Source organism: Syngnathoides biaculeatus, chromosome 6, assembly GCF_019802595.1.
Source record: "Syngnathoides biaculeatus isolate LvHL_M chromosome 6, ASM1980259v1, whole genome shotgun sequence".
In the NCBI taxonomy this organism is placed as follows: domain Eukaryota; kingdom Metazoa; phylum Chordata; class Actinopteri; order Syngnathiformes; family Syngnathidae; genus Syngnathoides; species Syngnathoides biaculeatus.
In genome coordinates this window covers 10,196,082-10,222,591 of record NC_084645.1, presented here as the reverse complement: position 1 = coordinate 10,222,591, position 26,510 = coordinate 10,196,082, and the positions used below count along the sequence as shown (strand labels likewise).

General features: G+C 43.2%; 2 protein-coding genes and 1 non-coding gene across 4 annotated transcripts in view; 1 reads left to right on the top strand and 2 right to left on the bottom strand.

Moving 5' to 3' along the window:
- Positions 1-26,510, top strand: part of cpne2 (copine II) — a 63,412-nt gene that overhangs the window by 14,343 nt on the left and 22,559 nt on the right. Inside the window, exons 2-10 of the mRNA XM_061821748.1 lie at positions 387-566; positions 666-740; positions 865-936; positions 4,199-4,282; positions 4,473-4,562; positions 4,851-4,949; positions 9,524-9,610; positions 14,762-14,821; positions 23,727-23,860. Coding sequence (XP_061677732.1) covers positions 387-566; positions 666-740; positions 865-936; positions 4,199-4,282; positions 4,473-4,562; positions 4,851-4,949; positions 9,524-9,610; positions 14,762-14,821; positions 23,727-23,860 — 881 coding nt within the window. The remainder of the gene's footprint in view (positions 1-386; positions 567-665; positions 741-864; positions 937-4,198; positions 4,283-4,472; positions 4,563-4,850; positions 4,950-9,523; positions 9,611-14,761; positions 14,822-23,726; positions 23,861-26,510) is intronic.
- trnas-gga (transfer RNA serine (anticodon GGA)) lies at positions 6,780-6,852 on the bottom strand. The gene has a single exon. It is a non-coding gene; the product is annotated as a tRNA-Ser (tRNA).
- LOC133501784 (uncharacterized) lies at positions 21,256-22,981 on the bottom strand. 2 transcript variants are annotated; one of them, XM_061821747.1, is made up of 3 exons: positions 22,802-22,981; positions 22,083-22,657; positions 21,256-21,998 (listed from the first exon to the last, which is right to left on the bottom strand). In XM_061821747.1, exons 2-3 carry the CDS (start codon positions 22,349-22,351, stop codon positions 21,446-21,448), a joined length of 822 nt encoding a protein of 273 aa, XP_061677731.1. In that variant the 5' UTR covers positions 22,352-22,657; positions 22,802-22,981; the 3' UTR covers positions 21,256-21,445. The 2 variants fall into 2 exon arrangements, with proteins under 2 accessions (XP_061677731.1, XP_061677730.1); XM_061821746.1 differs by having other exon boundaries at positions 22,083-22,981.

The window sequence follows — 26,510 nt, the reverse complement described above, 5'->3', positions numbered from 1 at the left end:
CAATATTCTTTCTCCATTGGAAAAAAAAAATGTCAATAGGTTAAGAAAAAAATCCCCACATTTTGAATTTCATTCAACAGTATTTGCTTTATTCTTTGAATGACTGATTACTAATTCTGTCTGATAACTGAACAGAACTGAAGAGGTGGATCAGAAAGCAAGACAACAGCAAAATCATACAATATATTTCAACAAAATACAAGTTCAAGAGTCAGTTATAACGTTTGAAAAATGATGGATATTTCTAATCTGGTTACTGATGACTTTGGCTTAGTTATTACTGCACACTGTTGTTGATCATTTAGTGTACGTATTCCACAATTTTATGTCCAAAGTTCCAAAAGGGTTGAAAATAAAATGCATTCTAACATCTTCATGTGTTTCAGCTTGGCCGGACTGAAACAGCTGTAAACAACTTGAACCCAGTTTTTGGAGTGAAGTTCCAGGTGGACTACCACTTTGAGGAGATCCAGAAGCTACGCTTTGCCATGTTTGATGAAGACAAGTGTGCCACACAGCTCTATGAACATGATTTCTTGGGAGAATATGTTTGCACTCTTGGAGTTGTATGGAATCATGTTTCTTCACTACTCATTACCAAACCTTATTTCGGGCACTACATTAACATATGATAAATGCCATGTGTCTTCTGTATTCTTTACTAGATTGTGTCCAATAAGAAACTTCACCGGCCATTGATCTTGGCTAATGGGAAGCCAGCTGGCAAAGGATCCATTGCTGTAAGAATCTGAATTTAGTTTTCATTTTAGCTTTGTCTTTCCTTTTAAGATGACAGTGTTATTGATGTGATATTATTATTTGCTAGATGCCTCCATTTTATGTTGTGCTGTACTGTTCTAATAGATTACAGCCCAAGAGCTGTCTGACAACAGAATCATCACTTTGACCCTTAGTGGGCGTAAACTGGACAAGAAGGTAGGCGGTTATTCCCACGCAAATGCCAACACGCTCAACCTCAAAGCCCAATAGGACACATAACATTTACTGATGTTGCTGCATGTTGAATGCATTGATGAAGGACTGGCTGGTTTCACGTTTGAATCCTAGTTACAGTTACACAACTCCTTGAGTTCCCACAGCTTATTATGCTGGATGGGTTTGTGTGTCCCAAAGATCCTGGGAGCTAAACTGCCTGGGGCTTCAAGACCCTCATAGGGTCACCCACAAAAAAAGGTCCTAGGTGAGGAACAAGACAAAGTACGCCTGCATAAATAAACCCTTATGACGAATACAAATATTGGATTTAGGTTTCCCTTGTCTGGACACAGCTAATCAGAGTTTGGCCCCCATTACCAGCATTATGTCGGACTTGCTTCCAGAGGAGTTCAAGTATCTTGAAGTCTTCTTCACGAGTGAGGGAAGAATGAAGCAGCAGATCAACTGGCGGATCGGTACTGTGTATGCAGAGATGGATACTTTGCTAAGATAAGTCTCAGGTGTCACAATATTATCTGTGAACATCATGGTCCAAGGGGATTCCAGTCTAACCTAATCTGTCAGCCTATCTATCACCACAGCGAACAGGAAGGGGCTCAGATCTGATCGCTAATGCAGTACCACCTTCACCTTAAATTCTTCTGTTACACCTACGGCACAGCTCACCATTGTTCTCCTGACGTCATACATGTCCTGTAATATTCTAAGATTTCAACACCACACCAGACTTCCACATGCAGAACCAGAGTTCCTCTCTTGGTACTCTGTCATGGGCTTTCTCTAGATCCACAAAGACACAATGTAGTCCTTGTCAGTACTTTTCAATTAACATCCTCAAGACAAATAATGCATCTGTGGTACTCTTTCTAGGCATGAAACCATACGGTTGCACGCAGATAGATACTTCTGTCCTGAGTCTAGCCTCCACTAGTCTTTCCCATAACTTCATTGTGTGGCTCATCAACTTTATTCACACACATCGCCTTTGTTCTTAAAAATGGGAAGTAGCACACTTTTCCTCCATTCTTCAAGCCTCTTCTCGCCCACTAGTATTCTCTTGAATAAGTTCATAAAAAACTCCACAGCCACCTCTCCAAATTGCTTCAATACCTCCACATGTATGTCATCAGGACCAACTGCCTTTCCATTTTTCCATCCTTTGTAGTGCCTTTCGAACTTCCCCCTTACTAATCATTGCCACTTCTTGGTCCTTCGCACTTGCCGCTTCTACTCTTCCTTCTCTCTCATTTTCTTCATTCATCATCTTCTCAAAGTACTATTTCTATCTATTAAGCACACTATTGGCACCAGTCAACAAATTTCCATCTCTATCCTTAATCACACTTACCTGCTGCACATCCTTCATATCTCTATCCCTCTGTCTGGCCAACCTGTAGAGATCCTTTTCTCCTTCTTTTTTGTCCAACCGGGTGCACATGTCATCATATGCCTCTTATTTAGCCTTTGCCACCTCTACCTTTGACCTACAGCACATCTCAATGTATTCCTTTCGCCTCTCCTCAGTACCCTCAGTGTTCCACTTCTTCTTTGATAACCTCTTTCCTTGTATGATTTCCAGTATTTTGGAGTTCCACCACCAAGTCTCCTTCTCCCCTTTCCTACCAGAAGAAGAAACAAGTACTCTCCTGCCTGTCTCTCTGATCACCTTGGCTGTAGTAGTCCAATCTTCCGGGCGCTCCTCCTGTCCATTGAGAGCCTGTCTCACCTCTTTCTGAAAGACCACACAACATTCTTACTTTCTTAGCTTCCACAACATGGTTCTCTGCTCTACCTTTGTCTTCCTAATCTTCCTCCCCACCACCAGAGTCATCCTACACATCACCATCCTATCCTGTCGAACTACACTCTCTCCTACCACTACCTTACAGTCAGTAACCTCCTTCAGATGACATCGTCTGCACAAAATATAATCCACCTGCGTGCTTCTACCTCCGCTCTTGTAGGTCAATTTATGTTGCTAACTCCTCTGGAAAAAAAAGTGTTCACTACTAACATTACTATCTGTTTTGCAAAGTCCACTACTATTTTTCCCTCAAAGTTCATGTCCTGGATGCCGTACTTACCCATCACTTCTTCATTGCCCCTGTTTCCTTCACCAACCTGTCCATTACAATCTGTACCAATCACGTCTCTCTCTCTCTGTCTGGGATGCTTAGAACTACTTCATCTAATTCCTTCCAGAATTCTTCCTTCAACTCTAGGTCACATCCTACCTGTCCAACATTCAAAGTCCCTACACTCAATTGTAGGCTCTGTGCATTCCTCTTCTTCTTCTGCCGACAAATCCGCTTTCCTCCTCTTTTTTGTCTTTGACCCACAGTAGTTAAATTTCCACCGACGCCCTGCAGGTTAACGGTGCCGGGGGCTTGTGTTGTTAACCCGCGCCATGACTGATCCGGTATGGTATTTGTTAGATGAACGCTCATATTTTTTTGGCACATTTTTACACCGGATACCCTTCCTGACGCAACCCTCTGCGTTTACCTGGGCTTGGGACCGGCCTACAGATTGCAGTGGCTTGTGCCCCCATAAGGCTGCATGTATAAGATCCCAGATATAAGCAGCCGAAATGAATTTCCTATACAAAGTGTTCAGGCTTTCCCTTAGAGTCAGTGTGAGAAGCTCGGTCATCCGGGAAGGACTGAGAGTAGAGTTCCTGCTCCTCCGCATCGAGAGGAACCAGATGACATGCCTGAGGAATCCGATACGTATGTCTCCCGGACGCCTCTCTGGTAAGATCTTCTGGGCATGTCCCACTGGAAAGAGACCCTAGGGACGATCCAGGACAATGTCAAACACTGGAGAGACAAGGTCTCTTAGCTGGCCTGGGAATGCTTCAGGATCCCCCTGGAAGAGCCAGATTAAGTGGCTGTGGAAAGGGAAGTCTGAGCGTCCCTGCTAAAGCTACTGCACCCGCGACCTGACCTCAGCTAAGAGGTAGAAGATGGATGGATGGATGGATGGATGGATGGTTCCATTTGCAGGTTAAAGTAGACAAATCTACAGATTTTTCACCTGGCAATGTAGGAATGCAGATTACCTTTTTAGCACCATTTTAGATTTCCAGACAAGGGGATCCAAAGACTACATAGGCTTCCTTAAATGGAGTAACATGAGATTTGTTAAAATGATTCACATAAGAATTTGTTAATATAACATAAATATTACCTAAAGTATCTTCAAAAAGTGTTTGACATAATTCATCCTTGTTCTTTTGTAGGACTTCTTTGGGAAGTCAGACCCGTATCTGGAATTTCACAAACAGGGAGAAGATGACAAATGGATGCTGGTGCACAGGACAGAGGCTAGTCCAATGTTTTCTGTTTCTGTTCACAAAGTTTGTCTGTCAATTTACTATTATATTGCAGAAGGAGTTTTGCCAGTGCAGAAGCTATTTGCAAAAGTAGCATGTTTCTATCGTTGGTGCTACTGGATATTTTGTCTGGTGCTGTTTCACATAAAGAATTATCTGCTGCCTGTATGTGTAACCCCAGGTCATAAAGAACACTTTAGACCCCTCGTGGAAACAGTTTACTGTGCCTCTTGTTTCTCTTTGTAATGGAGATGTCGACAGAAACATCAAGGTCAGTTTCATTGTCTTACAAAGCTGAAGCTGAATGGCTTTTTTATTGACCTTTCATGACACTTTGATCACCCACTCCATGACTAATTAGACTTGCGACAATGTTATATGCTTAAATGCAGTAACCAAAACTTAATCTGGAATGCATAGTTTTTTATGCCTACTAAGAGTACAAGTGTCAAGTAAATATATTTTTATGTAAGTTTAAGTTTCTTCCTTCGTGCAATTGCAATCTAACTATCTCTGCGTTGATTAGAAACACTGTTGTTTTACTTCTATATATTAACAGGTCTTGTGTTATGACTATGATAATGATGGCGGCCATGACTTCATTGGAGAATTCCAAACAACAGTAGCCAAGATGAGTGAAGCGCAGAACTCAGTGGAGGTAATTTCATTTTACTTTTTTAAGGTTATCAATTTCAGTTAAAAAAAAATAGAAAAAAAGAAAGAAAAAAAGAGAAAAATAAATGTTACAGAATCATTTATAATATATCATCACATCTCATCACAATGAAGTTTAAAAGAAAACTTAACATTTTAAAGTTCCCAAATGTGGGACAAGCCTTTGTATTCATTGCTTACAGCTGAGATTTTCGCCTGGGAACTCTCCCATGGATGGCATTTTTGGCCAGTGTTTTTCTTATGGTAGTGTCATGAACACTGACCTTAACTGAGGACAGCAAGGGTGGGTAGGGCTTCAGATGATGATTAAGGTTCTTTTGTGACCTCTTAAATGAGTCGTCGTCACACTCTGAGTAATTTTAGTTGGTAATCCACTCCTCAGAAGGTTTACCACTGTTCCAAGTTTTCTCCATTTGTGGATAATGGCTCTGACAGTGGTTCGCTGGAGCCCCAAAGCCTTGGAAATGGCTTTGTAACCTTTTCCAGACTGATTGACTTCCATCACTTTTTTTTCTCATTTCTTCTTAAATTTCTTTGGATCATGGCATGATTGGTTGTTGAGATCTTGTAACCTACTTCACATTCTCCAACAGATTCTATTTACAGTGAAGAAAATAAGTATTTGATTATGGAGAGGTCTAAAATTTTCATCGTAGGTGCAGGTCCATTGTGTGAGAGATAATCTAAAATGAAAAATCCAGAAATCACAATGTATGATTTTTTAACAATTTATTTGTGTGATACAGCTGCAAATAAGTATTTGAACACCTATCAGCTAGAATTCTGACCTTCAAAGACCTTTAAAAGTCCACCTCCACTCCATGTATTATCCTGAATTAGATGCACCTGTGTGAGGTCGTTAGCTGCATAAAAACACCTGTCCACCCCATACAATCAGTAAGACTCAAACTTGTAACATGGCCAAGATCAAAAAACTGTCCAAAGACACCAGAGACAGAATTGTACAACTCCACAAGGCTGGAAAGGACTACAGAGAAAGTGCCAAGCAGCTTGGTGAAAAAAGGTCCACTATTGGAGCAATCATTAGAAAGTGGAAAAAGCTAAACATGACAGTCAATCTCAATAGGAGTGGAGCCCTAATGCAAGATATCACCTCGTGGGGTCTCCATGATCCTTAGAAAGGTGAAGAATCAGCCCATGACTACACGACAGGACTTGGTCAATGACCTGAAAAGAGCTGGAACCACTGTTTCCAAGGTGACTGTTGGTAATACATTAAGACGTCATGCTTTGAAATCATGCATGGCACGGAAGGTTCCCTGCTTAAACCAGCACATGTCAAGGCCCGTCTTAAGTTTGGGAATGACCATTTGGATGATACATAGGAGTCATGGGAGAAAGTTTTCTGGTCAGATGAGACCAAAATGAAATTTGTTTGTCATAATTCCACTAACTGAGTTTGTAGGAAGAGGAATGATGAGTTCTATCCCAAGAACACCATCCATACTGTGAAGCATGGGGGTGGTAACATCATGCTTTCGGAGTGTTTTTCTGCACATTGGACAGGACGACTGCACTGTATTAAGGAGAGGATGTCCACGGCTATGTATTGTGAGATTTTGCGGAACAGTCTTTCCCTCAGTCAGACCATTGAAGATGGGTTGTCTTTCAACATGACAATGACCCAATGCACACAGCCAGGAAAACCAAGGAGTGGCTGCGTGTGTGTGTGTTTCTTTCGGCTTGTCCCTTTCGGGGTCGCCACAGCGTGTCATCTCAGACGAACGCACATATGTTTGGCACAATTTTTACGCCGGATGCCCTTCCTGACGCAACCCTTCTCAGGGAGTGGAGGCCCCAGTGGGATATGAACCCACAACCCCTGGTTTTCCAAACCAGTGCTCTAACCACTGAGTTATGGGGCCTCCCAAGGAGTGGCTGCGTAAGAAGCATATAAAAGGTTCTGGCGTGGCCTAGCCAGTCTCCAGACCTAAACCCAATAGAAAATCTTTGGAGGGAGCTCACACTCCATGTTTCTCAGCAACAGCCCAGAAACCTGTCTGATCTGGAGAAGTTCTGTTTGGAGGAATGGGCCAAAATCCTTCCTGCAGTGTGTGCAAACCTGATGAACAACAGGAAACATTTGACCTCTGTAATTGCAAACAAAGGCTACTGTACCAAATATTAACATTGGTTTTCTAGGGTGTTCAAATACTTATTCAGAGTTTTATCAGACAAATAAATCATTAAAAAAAAAACCATTGTGATTTCTGGATTTTTCTTTTTAGATTATCTCTCTCACAGTGGACATGCACCGACGATGAAAATTTCAGACCCCTCCATGATTTCTAAATAGAAGAACTTGCAAAATAGCAGTGTGTTCAAATACTTATTTTCGTAACTGTAAGTGGTTTCTTGATTCATCAAGTGTGGTGGTAATCAGGTTTGTGTGTGGCTTCTGAAATTGAACTCAACCTTGACAAATCTGTGGTGGGTGACAGTGACTGTGATTTAAGAAGTGGGGTGAGGGCATCATTTTTTTTTTTTTTTTTTTTACAGAGAGTCAGAAAGGTTTGGATTTTTTTGTGCCTTAATAAATTGAATTGCCATTTGAAAACTACATTTTGTATTTCCTTGTGTTGTGAGTGATATTAAAATTGGTTTGATGATTTGAAAACTTTGTGTGATCGATGTGAAAAAAAATGAAATCAGTGAAATACTTTTTCATGGGAATTTGCATTGAAGTATATTGTATATTTCATGATTATTGTATCGATGATTCCCTTTATTTAATAAACACTGTCTGGTGGCTGTTTCACTTGTAATCTATAATAAATTAAACCGTTTAAAATTTTGTATGAGTCGTTAAAATCCCACAATTTCTATGCAGATAACAACAAATTGTTTAGAAGTCTATAAGTGTGACGAGTGAAGCAGATGTACTTTTTCAAAATAAAACTGAACCAACCACTTTTTCCCCCCTTCCTCAGATTTGCTATTAAAGCAGTCGATGGTTGCCAGACACACAAGACTACGCTCATTAAAGTTACTCCAGTTTCACACCAACTCAAATATTGTGCCAGCGATCTCACAGTGCTCATCATAACAGAAGAGTCTCCACCATCTGTTTTAATATCTGTTGTATGCACTCAGCTTTTGTTCTTGATCACTTTTTTCCTCCCTTGCATCCACCATGTGTCCGCATAAAGCCTCGGAGGGTTTCTGATGTTTAGGTTACGATGACTGACTGCTTTTAGCTTAGGAGGCAATTTAGCAGGCTTGTGTTGAGCCATACAGAGACAAATGTTGGCGATAGAAAGTATGGTACCCCCTTAAAATATTGTATAATCATTCTGACTAATTCATCTCTAAATTGTGTAGCATTTTTGTTTCTTGAACAATCTAAACAAAACCCAGCAAAATTTAAATTCTTGGCATTGCAATTCATACCTGTATTCATACACTGGAAATGGAAGTGCCTGTCAGCAAGAATTCTTGAAATACTTACTGTAGCATACTCATGCACATTTGAGTACCATTATGTAAATTTGAAAATTGCATAATATTGTAAGATTTCAATTACAATAGTACATTGAACAGCCACAACATTATTCCACTTCATATTCCACCAAGCTAATAATTTAATAGTACGGAGACAGTCAAAGCATTAGATATTTAACAATGCTGTTTACTCAAAATTTGGGTTGGAAAACTGCACTACAGTATACTAAACATTTAGGTTTTTTTTTCTTTTTCATGTAGCTAAATTAAAAATTTTTTTTTTTGTTTTTCATTGAACCACTACAATCACACTGTTATCTTATTTTTGTTTCTTTTTAGCTGAAGAAACCTGCTCTGGTTCATCACCTGGGTGGGCACAGAAGATGCTGAATACTTTAAATGTTTAGTTTAGAATGAATAACATATTACTTAAATGTAAACAGTGCAGATAATGAGAACAGTAAACTGGCCTTTTTTTAGTGAATCATTTTTATAACTTAACCCTGCAGTAAGTTGTCCAAAGCCTTCTTCTACAGTGTGTCATGCACTAAAATATAATTTACATCTTAACTCAAAATAATGTCTGAAACTGGACTATGAAGTATCAATACACAAGATGCTCATGGTTGGGTTTGGGGTCCGTGCCGACACCAAAAGCTGCTTCAATTTTTTTTTTTGTGTGTGTGTACTGATACAGTAACTAGAAAATAGTGAATTCACCATCAGCTGTGTGTGCGTGTGTTTGTGTTTTTGTTTTATGAGCATGTGTGCAGAAAGGCAGCAACATGACTTGTTCTCCCACTGAGCCTGTTCACATGTGCTGATAGAGAGTAATAAAAGAGCTCATGAAGAAAGATGGGGGATGGAGAAGAATCAGAGGAGCTTTTGAGATGCAAAGTCTTTCGGTGAAACTTCCTGCCACATAAAAGGCAATGAACTACCTACTTTTGGTTCATTGACATCCTCCAAGCGTTTTGTGTTTGATAATAATAATTTTTAAAAAATGAATCGTTTACAGGAAATTAAGTTGGGCTTCATATAATATGTTGGCCATGCAAATTCTCATTGTCATTTTGTCTCCAAATTTTTTCCCAGGTGGAATTTGAATGCGTCAACCCAAAGAAACAAAAGAAGAAGAAGAATTATAAAAATTCTGGTGTTATTATTCTCAAGTCATGTAAGGTAAGGATGGGTGATAGCTGATGATTTTTTACTGTCGATAAAACAGAGGAGAGCTGTTCAGTCATTGGTGTGTTACACCTCACTTGGATTGACAAGGAAGGTTAAAAAAAACAACTAAAATTAATGACCTTACTTTTAAATATGTATCCGTTTTCTACTGCTTTTCTGGGAAGGGTCGCAGGGGAAGTAGCTTAAGCAAGGATACCCAGACTTCCCTTTCCCCAGCCACTTCTTCAGCTCTTCCGGAGGGATCCCAAAGCCTTCCCAAGCCAGCCAAGATACACAGTACCTCCAGTGTGTCCCGAGTAATCCCCGGGTGCTCTTTCTGGTGGGACATGCCCGGAACACTTCACCAGGTAGGCATCCGGGAGGAATCTGAATAAGATGTCCCAGCCACCTCATCTGGCTCCTCTCAATGCAGAGGAGCAGCGGTTCAACACAGATCCCCTCCAGGATGACGGAGCTTCTCACCTTAACTCTAATGGAGAGCCCGGACACCCTGCGGAGGAAAGTCATTTCGTCCGCTTGTATCTGGGATCTTGTTCCTTCAGTCACGACCCACAACTCGTGCCCATAGGTGAGGGTAGGAACGTAGATCGACTGGTAGATTGAAAGCTTCGCCTTTCGACTTAGCTCCCTCTTTACCACAACCGACCGATACAAAGTCCGCATCACTGCAGACGCTGCACCGATCCGTCTGTTGATCTCCTGCTTCATTCTTCCCTCACTTGTGAACAAGATACAGTGAAGAAAATAAATATTTGAACACCCTGTTGTATTGCAAGTTCTCCCACTTAGAAATCATGGGGGGTCTGAAATGTTCTTTGTAGGTGCATGTCCACGGTGAGAGAGATAATCTAAAAAGAAAAATCCAGAAATCACAATGTATGATTTTTTAATGATTTATTTGTGTGTTAGAGCTGAAAAGAAGTATTTGAACACCTATCAGCTAAAATTGTGACCCTCAAGGACATGTTAGTCCGCCTTTAAATGTCCACCTCCACTCCATGTATTATCCTGAATCAGATGCACCTGTGTTAGGTCGTTAGCTGCATAAAGACACCTGTTCACCCCATACAATCAGTAAGACTCAAACTTGTAACATGGCCTAGACCAAAGAGCTGTCCAAAGACACCAGAGACAAAATTGCAATACTCCACATGGCTGGAAAGGGCTACAGAGATTGCCAAGCATCTTGGTGAAAAAAGGTCCACTGTTGAAGCAATCATTTGAAAATGGAAAAAGCTAAACATGACAGTCAATCACAATCGGAGTGGACCCCCATGCAACATATCACCTAGCGGGGTCTCAGTGATCCTGAGAAAGGTGAGGAATCAGCCCAGGACTACACGACAGGACTTGGTCAATGACCTGAAAAGAGCAGGGACCACCGTTTCCAAGGTGACCGTTGGTAATACACTAAGACGTCATGGTTTGAAATCACACATGGCACGGAAGGTTCCCCTGCTGAAACCAGCACATATCAAGGCCTGTCTTAAGTTTGCGAATGACCATTTGGATGATACAGAGGAGTCATGGGAGAAAGTTTTCTGGTCAGATGAGACCAAAATGGAAGTTTTTGGTCATAATTCCACTAACCGTGTTTGTAGGAAGACGAATGATGAGTTCATTCCAAGAACACCATCCATACTGTGAAGCATGGGGTGGTAACATCATGCTTTCTGATTGTTTTTCTGCACATGGGACAGGACGACTGCACTGTATTAAGGAGAAGATGACTGTGGCTATGTATTGTGAGAAACACAGTCTACTGTACCAAATATTAATGTTGGTTTTCTCAGGTGTTCAAATACTTATTTGCAGCTATATCAGACAAATACATTAAAAAAAAAAAAAAAAAATCACACATTGTGATTCCTGGATTTTTCTTTTTAGATTATCACTCTCACAGTGGATATGCACCTACGGTGAAAATTTCAGACACATGATTTCTAAATAGGAAAACTTGGAATATAGCAGAGTGTAGAAATACTTACTTTCTTCACTGTACTTTAATCCCTCCACTTGGGGGAGGATCTCATCCCCAACCCGGAAAGGGCATGCCACCCTCTCCCGACTGAGGAACATGGTCTCAGATTTGGAGGTGCTGATTCTCATCCCAGCCGCTTCACACTCAGCTGTGAACCAGTGAGACCAGGAGATCATGGCTTGATGAAGCCAACAGAACCCCATCATCTGCAAAGAGCAGAGATGCAATGCTGAGGCCACCAAAACGGACAACCTCTATGCCTCAGCTGCACCTAGAGATTCCGTCATAAAAAGTTGTGAACAAAATCGGTAACAAAAGGCAGCGTTGGCGGAGTCCAAATCTCACCGGAAACGAGTGCGATTTATTGGTGGCAATGTGGACCGAACTCTGCTGACAGCGGTCGTACAAGGACCGAACAGTTCGTATCAGGGAGTTTGGTAACCCTTACTCGTGAAGAACATCCCACAAGACTCCCCAAGGGACACGGTCGAACACCTTCTCCAAGTCCACAAAACACATATAGATTGGTTGGGCGAACTCCCATGCACCATCGAGGACCCTGCCGAGGGTGTAGAGCTGGTCGAATTTTCCACGGCCAGGACAAAAACCACATTGCTCGCCCTGAATCTGAGATTCGACTTTCGATGGACCCGCCTCTCCAGCACCCCTGATTGTAGACCTTACCAGGGAGGTTGAGGAGTGTGATCCCCCGATGTTTGGAACGCACCCTCCAGTCCCCATTCTGAAAAAGGGGGACCACCACCCCAGTATGCCAATCCAGCGTCACGCTCCCTGATATTCACGTGATGTTGCAGAGCCGTGTCAACCAGGACAGTTCCATAACATTAGTATTCTCCCTACCGACTCCCAACATCCCGAGTTGAGGTCAGCAGTGCCCCATCCCCCTATACACAGTGTTGACGGTGCACTGCCCCCCGCCCCCTCCCCGAGACGCTGGATGGAGCACCAGAATTTCCTCGAAGACGTCTTGAAGTTGTTCTCCATGGCCTCACCAAACTCCTCCCATGCCCGTGTTTTTGCCTCACTGACCACCAAAGCTGCATTCCGCTTGGCCAGCCAGGCCAAAAAGACCCAATAGGACTCCTTCTTCAGCTTAACAGCATCTATCACTGTTGGTGTCAACTAACGTGTTCTGGGGTTGCCTCTACAACAGGCACCAAACACCTTACGGCCACGGCTCCAGTTGTGCCTCAGCAATGGAGGTGTGGAACATCGTCCATTCACACTCAATGTCTCCCGCTTCCTCTGGAATGTGAGCAAAGCTCTTGCGGAGGTTGGAGTTGAAATTCCTTCTGACAGAGGAATCTACTAGTCATTCCCAGAAGACCCTCACAATACATTTGGGCCTGCCACGTCGGACCAGCATCTTCCCCCACCATCAGAGCCAACTCACCACTAAGTGGTGATAAATTGACACCTCCGCCCCTCTCTTCACCCGAGTGTCCAAGACATGCGGTCGCAAATCCGATGACAACACCACAAAGTCGATCATTGAACAGCGACCTCAGGTTTCCTGGTGCCAGGTGCACCATTGGACACCTTTTTGCCTGAACATGGTGTTCGTTATGGAAAATCCGTGATGAGCACAAAAGTCCAATAACCGAACACCAAGTTCTGATCAGGGGGGCCGTTCTTCCCAGTCACACCCTTCCAGGTCTCACTGTCATTGCCCACGTAGGCATTGAAGTCCCCAACTAGAATGATGGAGTCCCGAGAAGGGGCGCTCTCCAGGACTCCTTCTAAGGTACTCAAAAAAGGGTGGGTACTGTGAACTGCTGTTTGCTGCACAAGCACAAACAACAGTCAGGACCATCCCCCCTACCTGAAGGCAGAGGGAGGCTACCCTCTCATCCACTGGGGTAAACGCCAATGTACAGGCCCAGAGCTGGGGGGCAATAATGACACCCACACCTGCCTCAGCTTCTCTGACCGTGGGGAACTCCAGAGTGGAACAGAGTCCAACCCGTCTTAAGAGGAGTGTTGCCAGAGCTCAAGCAATGCATAGAGGTGAGTCCAACTATATCTAGTCGGAACCTCTCGACCTCACGCACTAACTCGGGCTCCTTCCCTGCCAAAGAGGTGACATTTCATGTCCCGAGAGCTAGTTTCTGTGTCCGGGGATTGGATCGCCAAGGTCCCCGCCTTTGGCCACCGCTCAGTTCACATTGCACCCCTATGCCTACTCTCACAGGTGGTGAGCCCATGGGAAGGGGGACCCATGTTACCCTTTCGGGTTGTGCCCAGCTGAGCCCCATGGGTGCAGGCCCAGCCACCAGGCACTCGCCTTCGAGCCTCACCTCCAGGCGTGGCTCAAGAGGGGGACCCCGGTGACCTGCGTCCGGGCAAGGGAAACCAGGATCCAATTGTTATACTGGTCATAGGGGTTTCGGAGTCGTACTTTTTCTGGTCCCTCACCTTGGACCTTTTTACCATGCGTGACCCTACCAGGAGCATGAAGCCTCAGAAAACCAAACTCCTAGGATCATCGGGACACACAAACCCCTTAACCACGATAAGGTGACGGTTCCAGGAGTTTTACTTTTCAATATTAGGTCACAAAACTTGAGTTCTGTTTTCACAATTTTAATTGTGCTTTCATATTTTTACTGCACAGTATAACAAATTAGTGTTACTTTGTCTTTTGGGATGACCAGAAATCTGTCATGACTAACCTTACAGTACACCCACGTGCACATCTTTGTATGTACATGTATCGTTGCATGGCTAGTCAATGTCTTTGTTGGCTGACTGAATGGATTTTACTAATTGTAATGTTGGAACTTTGCCTTTGGTTAGACCCCAAAGCAGATACAAGTAGTTTTGTTTAAGATTGCCAATGACAACAAAGTACATGTTGTTACTCCACTCCTCCCTGCTCACCATGCCGCTCTGTGTAAACAACCACAAACACAGGAGAAGCATCAATTTAACAGAAAAAGTGAAGCTCTAATAGTGGATCAAGACACCAATAACAGAAACATCTACTGTATATTCTTGCAACTGGAGTGGTGATGATAAGACACAAACAACCACCGCCGTCAGGAAAACATGGGTTGTGTTGTTATTTTAGAACAAAAATGTCAAATTCATTCTACATGATGTATTCTGCTCACTTTAGTCTTTGACCGTTGTGTTTCCAGATTACAAGGGACTACACTTTCCTGGATTACATACTTGGAGGATGCCAGCTCATGTTTACTGTGAGTTTGATGGCAAGACATTTGATGTGTCATAAAAACAATCGTCAATCACTGTTCAAAGTGCAACTACAAGTCAGAGAACAGAAATATTATTTGCTTACTTTAGAAATGCCAGCAGGTATTAAAATGTTTAAGTAGTTATCTAAAGACTGCTTTCCTGAACACAAGATATGTAGGCATTTGCCAGGTTGTTGTGGCATTAGGATGAAATCTAAGACAGAACGGGGACTCTTAAACCTTGTCCTCCCTCCATCTTTTTTTATCATACTTTTTTTTTTTTAACATGCAGAAGTGAATGTAAATGTCTTACTCTCAACACACAGCCTCTCTTTCAACTCTGTAAGCAATTTATGAATTTGCATCCCAGCTGACATACTGTAGAGTTTGTTCCTTATGCTGGCATTTAATCATATCAATTTTTCAAACTGTGAAGAGGACCTGTATTAGATGCAGTCCCCATTTGCATTCACTGTCACACCTTCCCTGACATATCACACTGAGTTAGAGACACTGAGATTCATGGTGAATCTCATCTTATCATCTTATCGTATATACCCAATGTACAGTTTATGTACAGATGTTGCAAATGTAGAAATGGAAAAAAATCATGCACGTGTAGACACACACACACATGCAGATCGAGCTGTTCTCTGGTGTTCCATCAGACTTAGAATGACTCTAATCCTAATCTCCAAGAAGGAAAACTCTCCTCTCCTCACAGCTGCGGGGCTTTAGGGGACAGCATCATTTCTCAGTAACATTCCCAGCACAAAGAGGTTTGCGACTGCCGATGGGATGTTTGAAAAAGATGCGTTTGACTTTTAGTCACAATTTATGTTTGATCTGTAATTTAGGACATATAACTTGGGTTACAAATGTTTTAAGATCTTTTGAGTGGAGAGCCGACACAGGGATTTAAACACACATTTTAAGAACAGACAGGGATTTAAACACATATTTTAATAAAACACCAATTACTTTTACAAAATAATCCTACCTAGCAGTGAAAGCAGATTTAAATTCATCCATCCATCTGTTTTCTGAGCCACTTATCCTCACAAGGGTCATGGCAGTGCTGGAGCCAATCCCAGCTATCATGAGGCAGAAGGCGGGGTACACCCTGAACTGGTTGCCATCCAATTGCAGGGCACATGGACCTTTCTCACCGTGCTGTCATAAAAGTATAACATCCATCCATCCATTATCCAAGCCGCTTCTCCTCACAAGGGCCACAGGAAGGGCATGAGAGAGTTGTGTCATTGTCAGCTTTATAACCCACCTGTGCACAAAATATTCAGTGACTTGGCAGTAGAACACTAATGATAAGAATGGTAGTTATGTTTGTTTTCAGTTTGCCATCTTCTATCCAACAAATTTACTCAGATTATGTCTCGTGTTCTAGTAGTAATTTTTGAAACATGGAAATTCTTCTAGGTGCCACAGTGATGTGACTAGTTAGCTTCTGCCTTACAGTTATGAGGTCCAGGGTTCAAATCCTGGCCCTGCCTATGTGAAGTTTGCATGTTCTCCCCGTGCCTGTGTGGATTTTCTTCAGGCACTCAGGTTTCCTCTCACATCTTCAAAACATGCAACATTAGTTGGACACTCTAAATTGCCCCTAGGTGTGATTGTGAGTCCCCCTCCATGTGCAATTGGCTGGCAACCGATTCAGGGTGTACCCCGCCTCCTGCCCGAAGATAGGTGGGATAACTCCACCACTCCTGCGACCTTTGTGAGGATAAGCAGCTCAGAAAATGGATGGATGGAAATTTTGTTCTGTGGTTAAATCTTTTGGAATTTACACAAATTAAATGGAATACTGTTTCCTGATTTTCTATGCAGTTTCCTGGGGCATGTTTGGATGATAGGCATCAATGCCCCAGACCATGGTTGTTCATTTGAGCTAATATGCAATGGTTGAATTTCTTTTGGCAGCACGGTGGGGCAGCTGTTGAGTGTTGGGCTCATAGTTCTGAGGACCGGGGTTCAAATCCCAGCCCCGCCTGTATGGAGTTTGCATGTTCTGCCCATGCCTGCATGGGTTTTCTCTGCGAATTCCGGTTTCTTCCCACATCCTAAAAACATTAATTTGAACACTCTAAATTGCTCTTAGGTGTGATTGTGAGTGCAACTGTGCCCTCTAATTTGCTGGCAATCAGTTCAGGGTGTACCTCGCCTCCTGCCCGATGATAGCTGTAATTGGCTCCCTCACTACCACAACCCTGATGAGGATAAGCGGCTAAGAAAATGGATGTATGAAGTTCTTTTTATATATGTAAGCACCTCTTAATATATTTTAATCTTGTTATTCTGATCTGTATCTTATTTATGGATTATAGCCTTTCCTGAATGGTAAACTGTTTGTCTTTTGAAGAAAGCCCTTAACACGTACTCAGAAATCTGAGCAAAAATAATTTATCATTCAATAACTCGATAATATGTGAAATCACTGTGATGTTGGCAATTGTTGTTGGGAGGTCTTATTAGCACACAAACTGTTATTCAATGCCTGAGGAAAATTTTGTCACTCTGCATCTCGTCTCAAGTTTTGACGTATTCATGCTGGAGTATGTATGTGTGGGGGGGGGGGGGTGTCTGTGTGTGAGTGTGTATTCATGCATCAGTGTGTATGTGTGTGAGCATGTGTGCATTTGTTTCCTTGAATTTACATGTGACGTGTTGTCCCATTGTCACTCTATTATCGTCTGTGTTGAAAATATCCTCGTGGTGCCAGGGCCATTCTTACACATGACAGTTCGTGTTAGTATATTTACTTTATTTGTCTTAGTTGAAATGTTTGTGAAAAAAAATCTGAAGAGCACATTAGATTTTCCCATTAAGGGTGGATTTACACTACAAGATTAATTTGACACAATTTTAACTATTTTGCTCTCAAACCACAATTTAGACTTTGTTCCTTGCATCCCACCATGGTCGCCGCTCCTCTTCTTGCAGAATGTGGTTCTGTTTTTTTTTTTTTTTTTTTTTTTTGCTGCTGCTTTTAAGCAATGGGCATCTCCAGCACTCGGCGACAGGTAGTTGGTTCTCTCTGTACTCCAAAGAACGCTGCCATTATAGGCATATTTTATCTCTCTCAACATAGATTCCAACGCAACACTCAAGGTCACATCTTAGATCTAGTCATCTCTAATGTTAATGTCATGTTAAAATTCTATTAATTGACATTAAAGATGTGACTATTTGACCATTTTTGTGTATTTTTTTTTTTAATTACAGATTGTTCCAAAAGTTCACACCATCTATGTCTATTAAGAAAAGGTACATAAATGAGAGTACTTCCTCTAAGTTCATGGAGACTGTAGCTGTGCCACAAACAGAATGCTGCAGTTGATGAACTTTTGGACAATTTCACCTGGAAAATTTCAAATGTCATGAATGCTCTTTCCAATGAAAGTTAAGACAATCTTGAGGTGACACGCTGGAGAACCTTTGTGTCTGGGTTGGCCTGGGAATGCCTCGGGATCCCTCTGGAAGAGCTTGATGAAGTGACTGGAGAAAGAGAAGCCTGGGTATCCGTGGTAAAGCTAATGCCCCCGCGGCCTAACCCGGAAATGCGTTAGTAGATGGATGGATGGATGGACCAAAAAACTGTAGAAAAAGTGGTTCAGTAGCTGAAACCATCAAGGAGCTCTCTAGACCAGGGGTGTCAAACTCAAATTCACAGTGGGCCAAAATTTTAAATTGAACAAAGCCGCGGGCCAAGGTTGAACAAATGAACCTTTTAATATGGAACCAAACAAGTGCGTAATACTAGTAATACTGCCGAGCCTAATATTAATTTGAAATTGTGGGCCAAATTATCTTTGGCCCGTGGGCCGGAGTTTGACACCTATGGTCTAGACTCAATACCATCTGACTTTTTCAGAACTATTGAGAAGTCAGGGAAAGAACCAATGACTGCGCCAGGGCGTTTCTGGGTGTTGTTAAGAAATGGCTTTTGATTTGCATAGTAGAGTTTTAAATAGCACTTACGGATGTAGCACCAAACTGTATTTGTTGACATTGGTTTTCTGAAGTGTTACTGAGCGCATGTGGTGATATTCTTTACACATTTAAATCTGTTTTTGATGCAATGCCGCATGAGTGAATGAAAGTCACAGATATTCAATGTTGGTGTTTGGTTTTTGCCTACATGCATATTTTCTGAACCTTTTGATAATATTATAGACTATAAATTCCTTACAAATGAACACTGAGGAACATTGTCTGTCACCTGTTTGACTATTTTCTCATGGACTTCTTGTTCACAAAGATGGGAACCTCTCCCCATCTTTCCTTGTGAATGACAAGAATTCAGGGAAGCTCCTTTTACACCCAATCATGGCATCCACCTGTTCCTAATTAGCTTGCTCACCTGTGGAATGTTCCAAACAGGTGTTTGATGAACACTCCTTAGCGTTCCCGTTTTTTTTTTTGCCACCTGACCCAGCTTGTTTGAAATGTGTTATAGCAATAAAATTCCAAGTTAACGATTAGTTGCTGAAAACAAAGTTCAAATAAAGTTCATCAGTTTGAAAATAAAAATACCTTGTCTTTGTCCATTCAACCATCTTCTAGAGCTTATCCAAGGTCAGGTCATGGGGGCAGTAGCTTTACCACGGATGCCCAGATATCCCAGGCACATCCTCGAGCTCTTCTGGGGGTATCCTGTGGTATTCCCAGCCAATAGACGTCGTTAAGTCAACATGTCCTGGATGATCCCCGGGGTCTTTTCCTGTGGAACATGCCTGTAACACCTCACCAGGGAGGCGTCCAGGAGGCATTTGAATGAGATGCCCCAGCCACCTCATCTGGTTCATCTCAATGGAGAGGAGCAGTAGCTCTGCTCTGAGTGCCTCCTGGATAACTGAGTTTCTCTGCCTATCTCTAAGGATGAACCCAGACACCCTGCGGAGAAAACGGCCACTTTACATGGGATCTTGTTCTTTTGGTCATGACCCACACCTCATGACCATAGGTGAGAATAGGAACATAAATTGACTGGTAAATTGAGAGTGTCACCTTTCAACTTACCTCCTTTTTGTACCACAACGAAAGGATACAAAGTCTACATCACTTCAGATGCTGCAACGATCCACCTATCAATTTCCTGCTCCATTTTTCCCTCACTCATGAACAACAATCGAAGGTACATGAACTCCTCCACTTGGGAAAGAATCTCATCCTTGACCTGGAGAGGCTGCGTCTCAGATTTGGAGGTTCTGACCTCATCACAGCCGTTTCAGAATTAGCTAATCGTTCCAATGAGAGTTGGAGAATACAGATGGATGAAGCCAACAGTACTACAGTTACGAAAATAAGTATTTGAACACACTGCTATATTGCAAGTTCTCCCTCTTAGAAAAAATGGAAGAGTCTGAAATTTTCATCGAAGATGCATAGCCACTGTGAGCTAGATAATCTCAAAAGAAAAATCCAGAAATCACAATGTATGATTTTTTTAATGAATTCTTTGTGTGATATGGCTGGAAATAAGTATTTGAACAACTGAGAAAACCAATGTTAATATTTGGCACAGTAGCCTTTATTTGCAATCACAGAGGTCAAACATTTCCTGTAGTTGTTCATCAGGTTTGCAAACACTGCAGGAGGGATTTTGGCCCACTCCTCCACACAGATCTTCGCTAGATCAGACAGGTTTTTCAGCTGTCACTGAGAAATGTGGAGTTTCAGCTCCCTCCAAAGTTTTTCTATTGGGTTTAGGTCTGGAGACTGGCTACGCCACACCAGAATCTTCATATGCTTCTCCGGAGCCACTCCTTGGTTTTTCTGCCTGTATGCTTCTGGTCATTGTCATGTTGAAAGACCCAGCCACGACCCATCTTCAATGCTCTGACTGAGGGAATGAGGTTATTCCCCAAAATCTCACAATGCATGGCCGCGGTCATCCTCTAATTAATATACTGCACTCGTCCCGTCCCATTTTCAGAAAAACACTCCCAAAGCATGATGAACTCATCTGTCTTGTCTTCCTCCAAACACGGTTAGTGGAATTATGACCAAAAAGTTCCATTTTGGTCTTATCTGACCACAAAACGTTCTCCCATGACTCCTTTGGATCATCCAAATGGTCATTGGCAAACTTAAGACGGGCCTTGACGTGTGCTGGTTTAAGCAAGGGAACCTTCCATGCCATGGATGATTTCAAACCATGATGTCCAAATGTATTATCAACAGTGACCTTGGAAACGGTGGTCCCAGCTCTTTTCAGGTCATTGAGCAAGTCCTGTCGTGTCGTCCTGGGCTGATTTCTCACCCTTTTAAGGATCATTGAGACCCCAAGACGTGATATCTGGCATGAGGCTCCACTCCGATTGAGAGTGATCGTCATGTTTAGCTTCTTCCATTTTCTAATGATTCCTTCAACAATGGACTTTTTTCACCAAGGTGCTTGGCAATTTCTCCGTAGCCCTTTTCCGGCTGTGTGGAGTTTTTTGTCTCTGGTGTTTTTGGACAGCTCTTTGGTCTTGGCCATGTTACAAGTTTGAGTCTTACTGTCACGACCCATCGGAACGGGAGTAGGACCCAAATGCAGGACTCGGACGATGCAAGGTATTTGGGGAGAAAGGTTTATTATTCCGTGGTCGGGGATCGGGCAGGCAGTCAGGTGCAACAGTGTTTGTTGGGACGTCGGGTGAAGAGAGCAGGTGAGCGGGCAGGCAGGAGTCGGTACACGGGAGAACGATCAAAGCAGGCAGAAGTGTCAAAGGAATCAGGCTTACGGGGTCGGTTGGAGAACAGGCGGAGGTCGGTACACACAGATTGATGATCAGGGATACGGAAGTACTCGAACGGGGCATGAACCTCAACGATCTGGTCAGCGTAGCTCGGCTGGTTCGCCAGTCCTTGCCGGACCTGGGCCGTGAGAGCCGCCATTTTGGCGCTCTGCCGCTCTATCTGCACCCGCATTTCGCAGCAGAACACCTCGTGATTTGGCAGCTCCTCCTCCATCTGGGCTGGAAGCTTCGCCACCAGCTGCGGGTCTGCCGGTTTCGCCGTTGCCGGCGAGGAGTGGGAGGACGGTGTCTTAGTCGCCGCGCAGCGGGAGGCACAAGGGAGCGCCCGGCCGGGGTGTCTCCTCTGTCCGCCACACGGAGGTCCCAGGTAGATGACCAAGCGGGTTCCCACAAACCGACCGGGCGAAGACGCTCCGGTGCTGGAAACACAGGAAGGTGAAACAAATTGACTGCGATGAAAGAACGGGCAAAGAGATTCATAATCAAAATCATCGGAGTCGTACTCAGGCAGCTGGTCATACAAATCACGGTCCTCCTCATATTCCAAAAAGTCAGAGTCCAGAAGAATATGCGGAGCCAGACGGGTCGATGTCGGAATGTATTCGTAGCTCGCTGGCGGAGCGTAAGACACGGAAGCGGAGGACGTCAAGGAGCCTACCCGGATCGGACAGGTTTGGTCCTCCGGCAGACGGTCTACCTTGCGTCGGCCCCGGCGACGCCGGGTCTTTCCTGCTGGGTCCTGTTTTGCCCAGATCGTTCTGTCACGACCCATCGGAACGGGACTAGGACCCAAATGCAGGACTCGGACAATGCAAGGTAGTTCGGGGAGAAACGTTTATTATTCCATGGTCAGGGATCGGGCAGGCAGTCAGGTGCAGCAGCGGTAGTTGGGACGTCGGGCGAAGAGAGCAGGTGACCGGGCAGGCAGGAGTCGGTACACGGGAGAACGATCAAAGCAGGCAGAAGTGTCAAAGGAATCAGGCTTACGGGGTCGGTCGGAGAACAGGCGGTGGTCGGTACACACGGGTTGACGATCAGGGATACGGAAGTACTCGAACGGGGCATGAAGCTCAACGACCTGGGGTGGAACAGTCGTCATCGGGGTCAAATAAATACACAGGATAATCAGCCCGCATGAGGCGCAGGTGTGCGCCTCCCAATCAGCGCAACCGCGTGGGCACCCACACAGCCCGGGCTGGAGTGGCAGGATCATGACACTTACAGATTGTAATAGGTGGCCAGGTGTCTTCAGGCAGCTTACGACCTCAGACAGGTGCATCTGATTCAGGAAAATACATAGAGTGGAGGTTGACTTTTAAAGGCGGACTAACAGGGCTTTGAGGGTCAGAATTGTACCTGTTAGACAGGCGTTAAAATACTTATTTGCAGCTGTATCACACAAATAAATTGTTAAACATTCATACATTGTGATTTCTGGGTTTTTCTTTTTAGATTATCTTTCTAACCGTGGACATGCACCTACGATGAAAATTTCGGACCACTCCATGATTTCTAAGTGGGAGAACTTGCATTATTGTCAGGGTGTTCAAATACTTATTTTCTTCATTGTAAATCATTTGCTAAAAGCAGAGATGTAATACTGAGGCCACCAAACTGTATCCATTTTACACTTCGGCTGTGCCTAGAGATACTGTGCATAAAAAATACGAACAGAATCAGTGACAATGGGCAGCCCTGGCAGTCCAAGTGGAGTCCAACTCTCAGCAGAAATGAGGACCAAACTATAACACCGTTCATACAACCCGTATCAGGGGGTTCGGTACCCCATACTCTTGAAACCCCTCCACAGGATTCCGCATGGGACACTTGTAGACTGGTTGGGCAAACTCCCATGCACGTTCGAGGACCCTGAGAGTATGGGTCACTCGAGATGTCCTCTAACTTGGATGGGAGCGTTAGAGCCTCTAGCGGAGTGAAGTGGTAAGTGGTGCTCTATCATGAGCCGAACAAGCACTTGGCAAGAATGAGTCCAGAGACGCGCAAGGAGCGCCCAGCATGTACAGTAGATCAGGTTCCACATCAACTTGCATGCAAAATCAAGTTTTGTGGCTTTTTTTTTTTCAAAATCCTAAGCGCGACTAAATTGGGGTCAAAGATTGAATTATTTTTGTTTTTTGTTTTCATAGGTTGGTATAGACTTCACAGCATCAAATGGGAACCCGAGAGAGCCTTCTTCCCTCCATTACATTAACCCGCTGGGAAGCAATGAGTATGTTTCTGCTATCTTAGCTGTTGGACAAATCATACAGGACTATGATACGTGAGTATTTAATGAGGGCAGAAACAAAATCAATTGAGATGTTTGGTGGAGTATGGATCATGTTTTTATAATGCCCAAGATCAAATAAACCTGTAAACAAACTACTTAAATGACTCCATGAGTTGAACATGTAATAAAGTATGAAAGTCAAGTGGCTTTTGGAATCAGTGTCTCCATCAACATCGAGGTGACACAATGTGTTGTTTTTTTTAATTAACCATGATAATTTTGTTTTAATTACCCATTGTGTAATCATTGTGGGCTATGTATAATTATTAAAAGTTCAATCCACTTTCTAATATCAAACCTATCTTCACTAATTTAAGTGGCCTCATTAAGGTATCAATGGTATAAGGGTTTGTGTGTCCAAATAATTCTAGGCTGTAGGAGTTGGAAAACAAACAAGGCAGAGCTCCAAACCCCCTATGATGATGCAATATGAAGGACCTGGTTTCCCTTGCTCAAACACAGGTCACTCCTCCACAACCAATGGAGCCAGGCCTAAAGGTAGACCTCAGGGGTGGGCTTGCTTGAAACCACTTGTCCTACTCAGGCACAGCCTTGAGAGGCAATGTTGGAGAGCCTATGTGAGGTCCAAAAGGGTTGTTTGAATAGAGATCTGGGCGATGGCTGATGTCAGGCCAATCGTTTGTGGATGTGAAATATTACCTTTGTGTCAGGAAAGGGCTGAACTGGTGTGTGATGTCGACAAGTTCTGATTAGTTATAGTAGTAGTATATACAGTGAAGAAAATAAGTATTTGAACACCCTGCTATATTCCAAGTTCTCCCACTTAGAAATCATGGAGGGGTCTGAAATGTTCATCGTAGGTGCATGTCCAATGTGAGAGAGATAATCTAAAAAGAGAAATCCAGAAATCACAATGTATGATTTTTTTTAACGATACAGCAGCAAATAAGTATTTGAACACCTGACTATCAGCTACAATTCTGACCCGCAAAGACCTGTTAGTCCGCCTTTAAAACTCCACCTCCACTCCATGCATTATCCTGAATCAGGTGCACCTGTCTGAGGTCATTAGCTGCCTGAAGACACCTGGCCAGCCATTACAATCTGTAAGAATCAAACTTATAACATACCCAAGACCAAAGAGGTATTTGAAGACATCAGAGACAACATTGTACAACTCCACAGGCTGGAAAGAGCTATGGAGAAATTGCCAAGCAGTTTGGTGAAAAAAGGTCCACTGTTGGAGCAATCATTACAATACGAAAGAAGCTAAACATGACGGTCAATCTCAATTGGAGTGGAGCAAGATGCAAGATATCACCTCGTGGGGTCTCAATGATCCTGAGAAAGGTGAGGAATCAGCCCAGGACTACACGACAGGACTTGGTCAATGACCTGAAAAGAGCTGGGACCAACTGCTTAAACGAGCACATGTCAAGGCCGGTCTTAAGTTTGCCAATGACCATTTGGATGATATAGAGGAGTCATGGTAGAACGTTTTGTGGTCAGATGAGACCAAAATTGAACTTTTTGGTCATAATTGCACAAAAAGTGTTTGGAGGAAGAGGTCCATCCCAAAAACACCGTCCCTACTGTGACGCATGGGGGCGGTAGCATTATGCTTTGAGGGTGTTGTTCTCCACATGGGACAGGACAACTGCACTGTATTAAGGAGAAGATGACCCCGGCCATGAATTGTGAGATTTTGGGGAACAACTTCCTTCCCTCAGTAAGAGCAATGAAGATGGGTTGTAGCTAAGTCTTTCAACATGACAATGACCCAATGCACACATCCAGGAAACCCAAGGAGTGGCTTCGCAAGAAGCATATAAAGGTTCTGGCATGGCCTAGCCAGTCTCCAGACCTAAATCCTATCGAAAATCTTTGGAGGGAGCTGAAACTCCGTGTTTCTCAGCGACAGCCAAGAAACCTGCCTGATCTAGAGAAAGTCTGTGTGCAGGAGTGGTCCAAAATCCCTCCTGCAGTGTCTGCAAACCTGATGAACAACTACAGGAAACATTTGACCTCTGTAATTCCAAAAAAAGGCTACTCTACCAAATATTGACATTGGTTTTCTCAGGTGTTCAAATACTTATTTGCAGCTGTATCAAACAAACAAATTGTTAAAAAGTCATACATTGTGATTGCTGGATTTCTCTTTTTAGATTATCTCTCTCACAGTTCTACCTCGAGGAAAGGAGCTACTTTGTGACCATTGGAGGTGCTCGGTCTCAGAGAATGGCAATGACCTATGGGGTCCCTCAAGGGTCAATTCTTGGACCTCTCCTGTTCAGCCTGTACAATTTTTAAAAACTTTACTTTTGACTACCATAGTTTCGCAGATGACACACAGTTGTATTTAGCAGTGTCACCAGATGACCACAGTTCAATTGAGGTATTGTGCCACTGTCAAAATCAGATAACTGGATGAGCCAAAATTTTCTTCAACGAAATCACAACAAAACTGAGACAATTGTTTTTGGCAATAAAGAAAAGAGAATTGCTGTTGGTAAACACCTGGACTCTCTATTGTGCTTTTTAGAATATATCCAGTTTTTGATCATATTACTTGCACTGTATGCGGTTTTAATTGTCTTTTTTTAATATTGTCATTTTTATTGATTTTATCCCATTTTAAATGTTTTATCTCTGTTTTCAAATGCCTTTAATCATGTAAAGC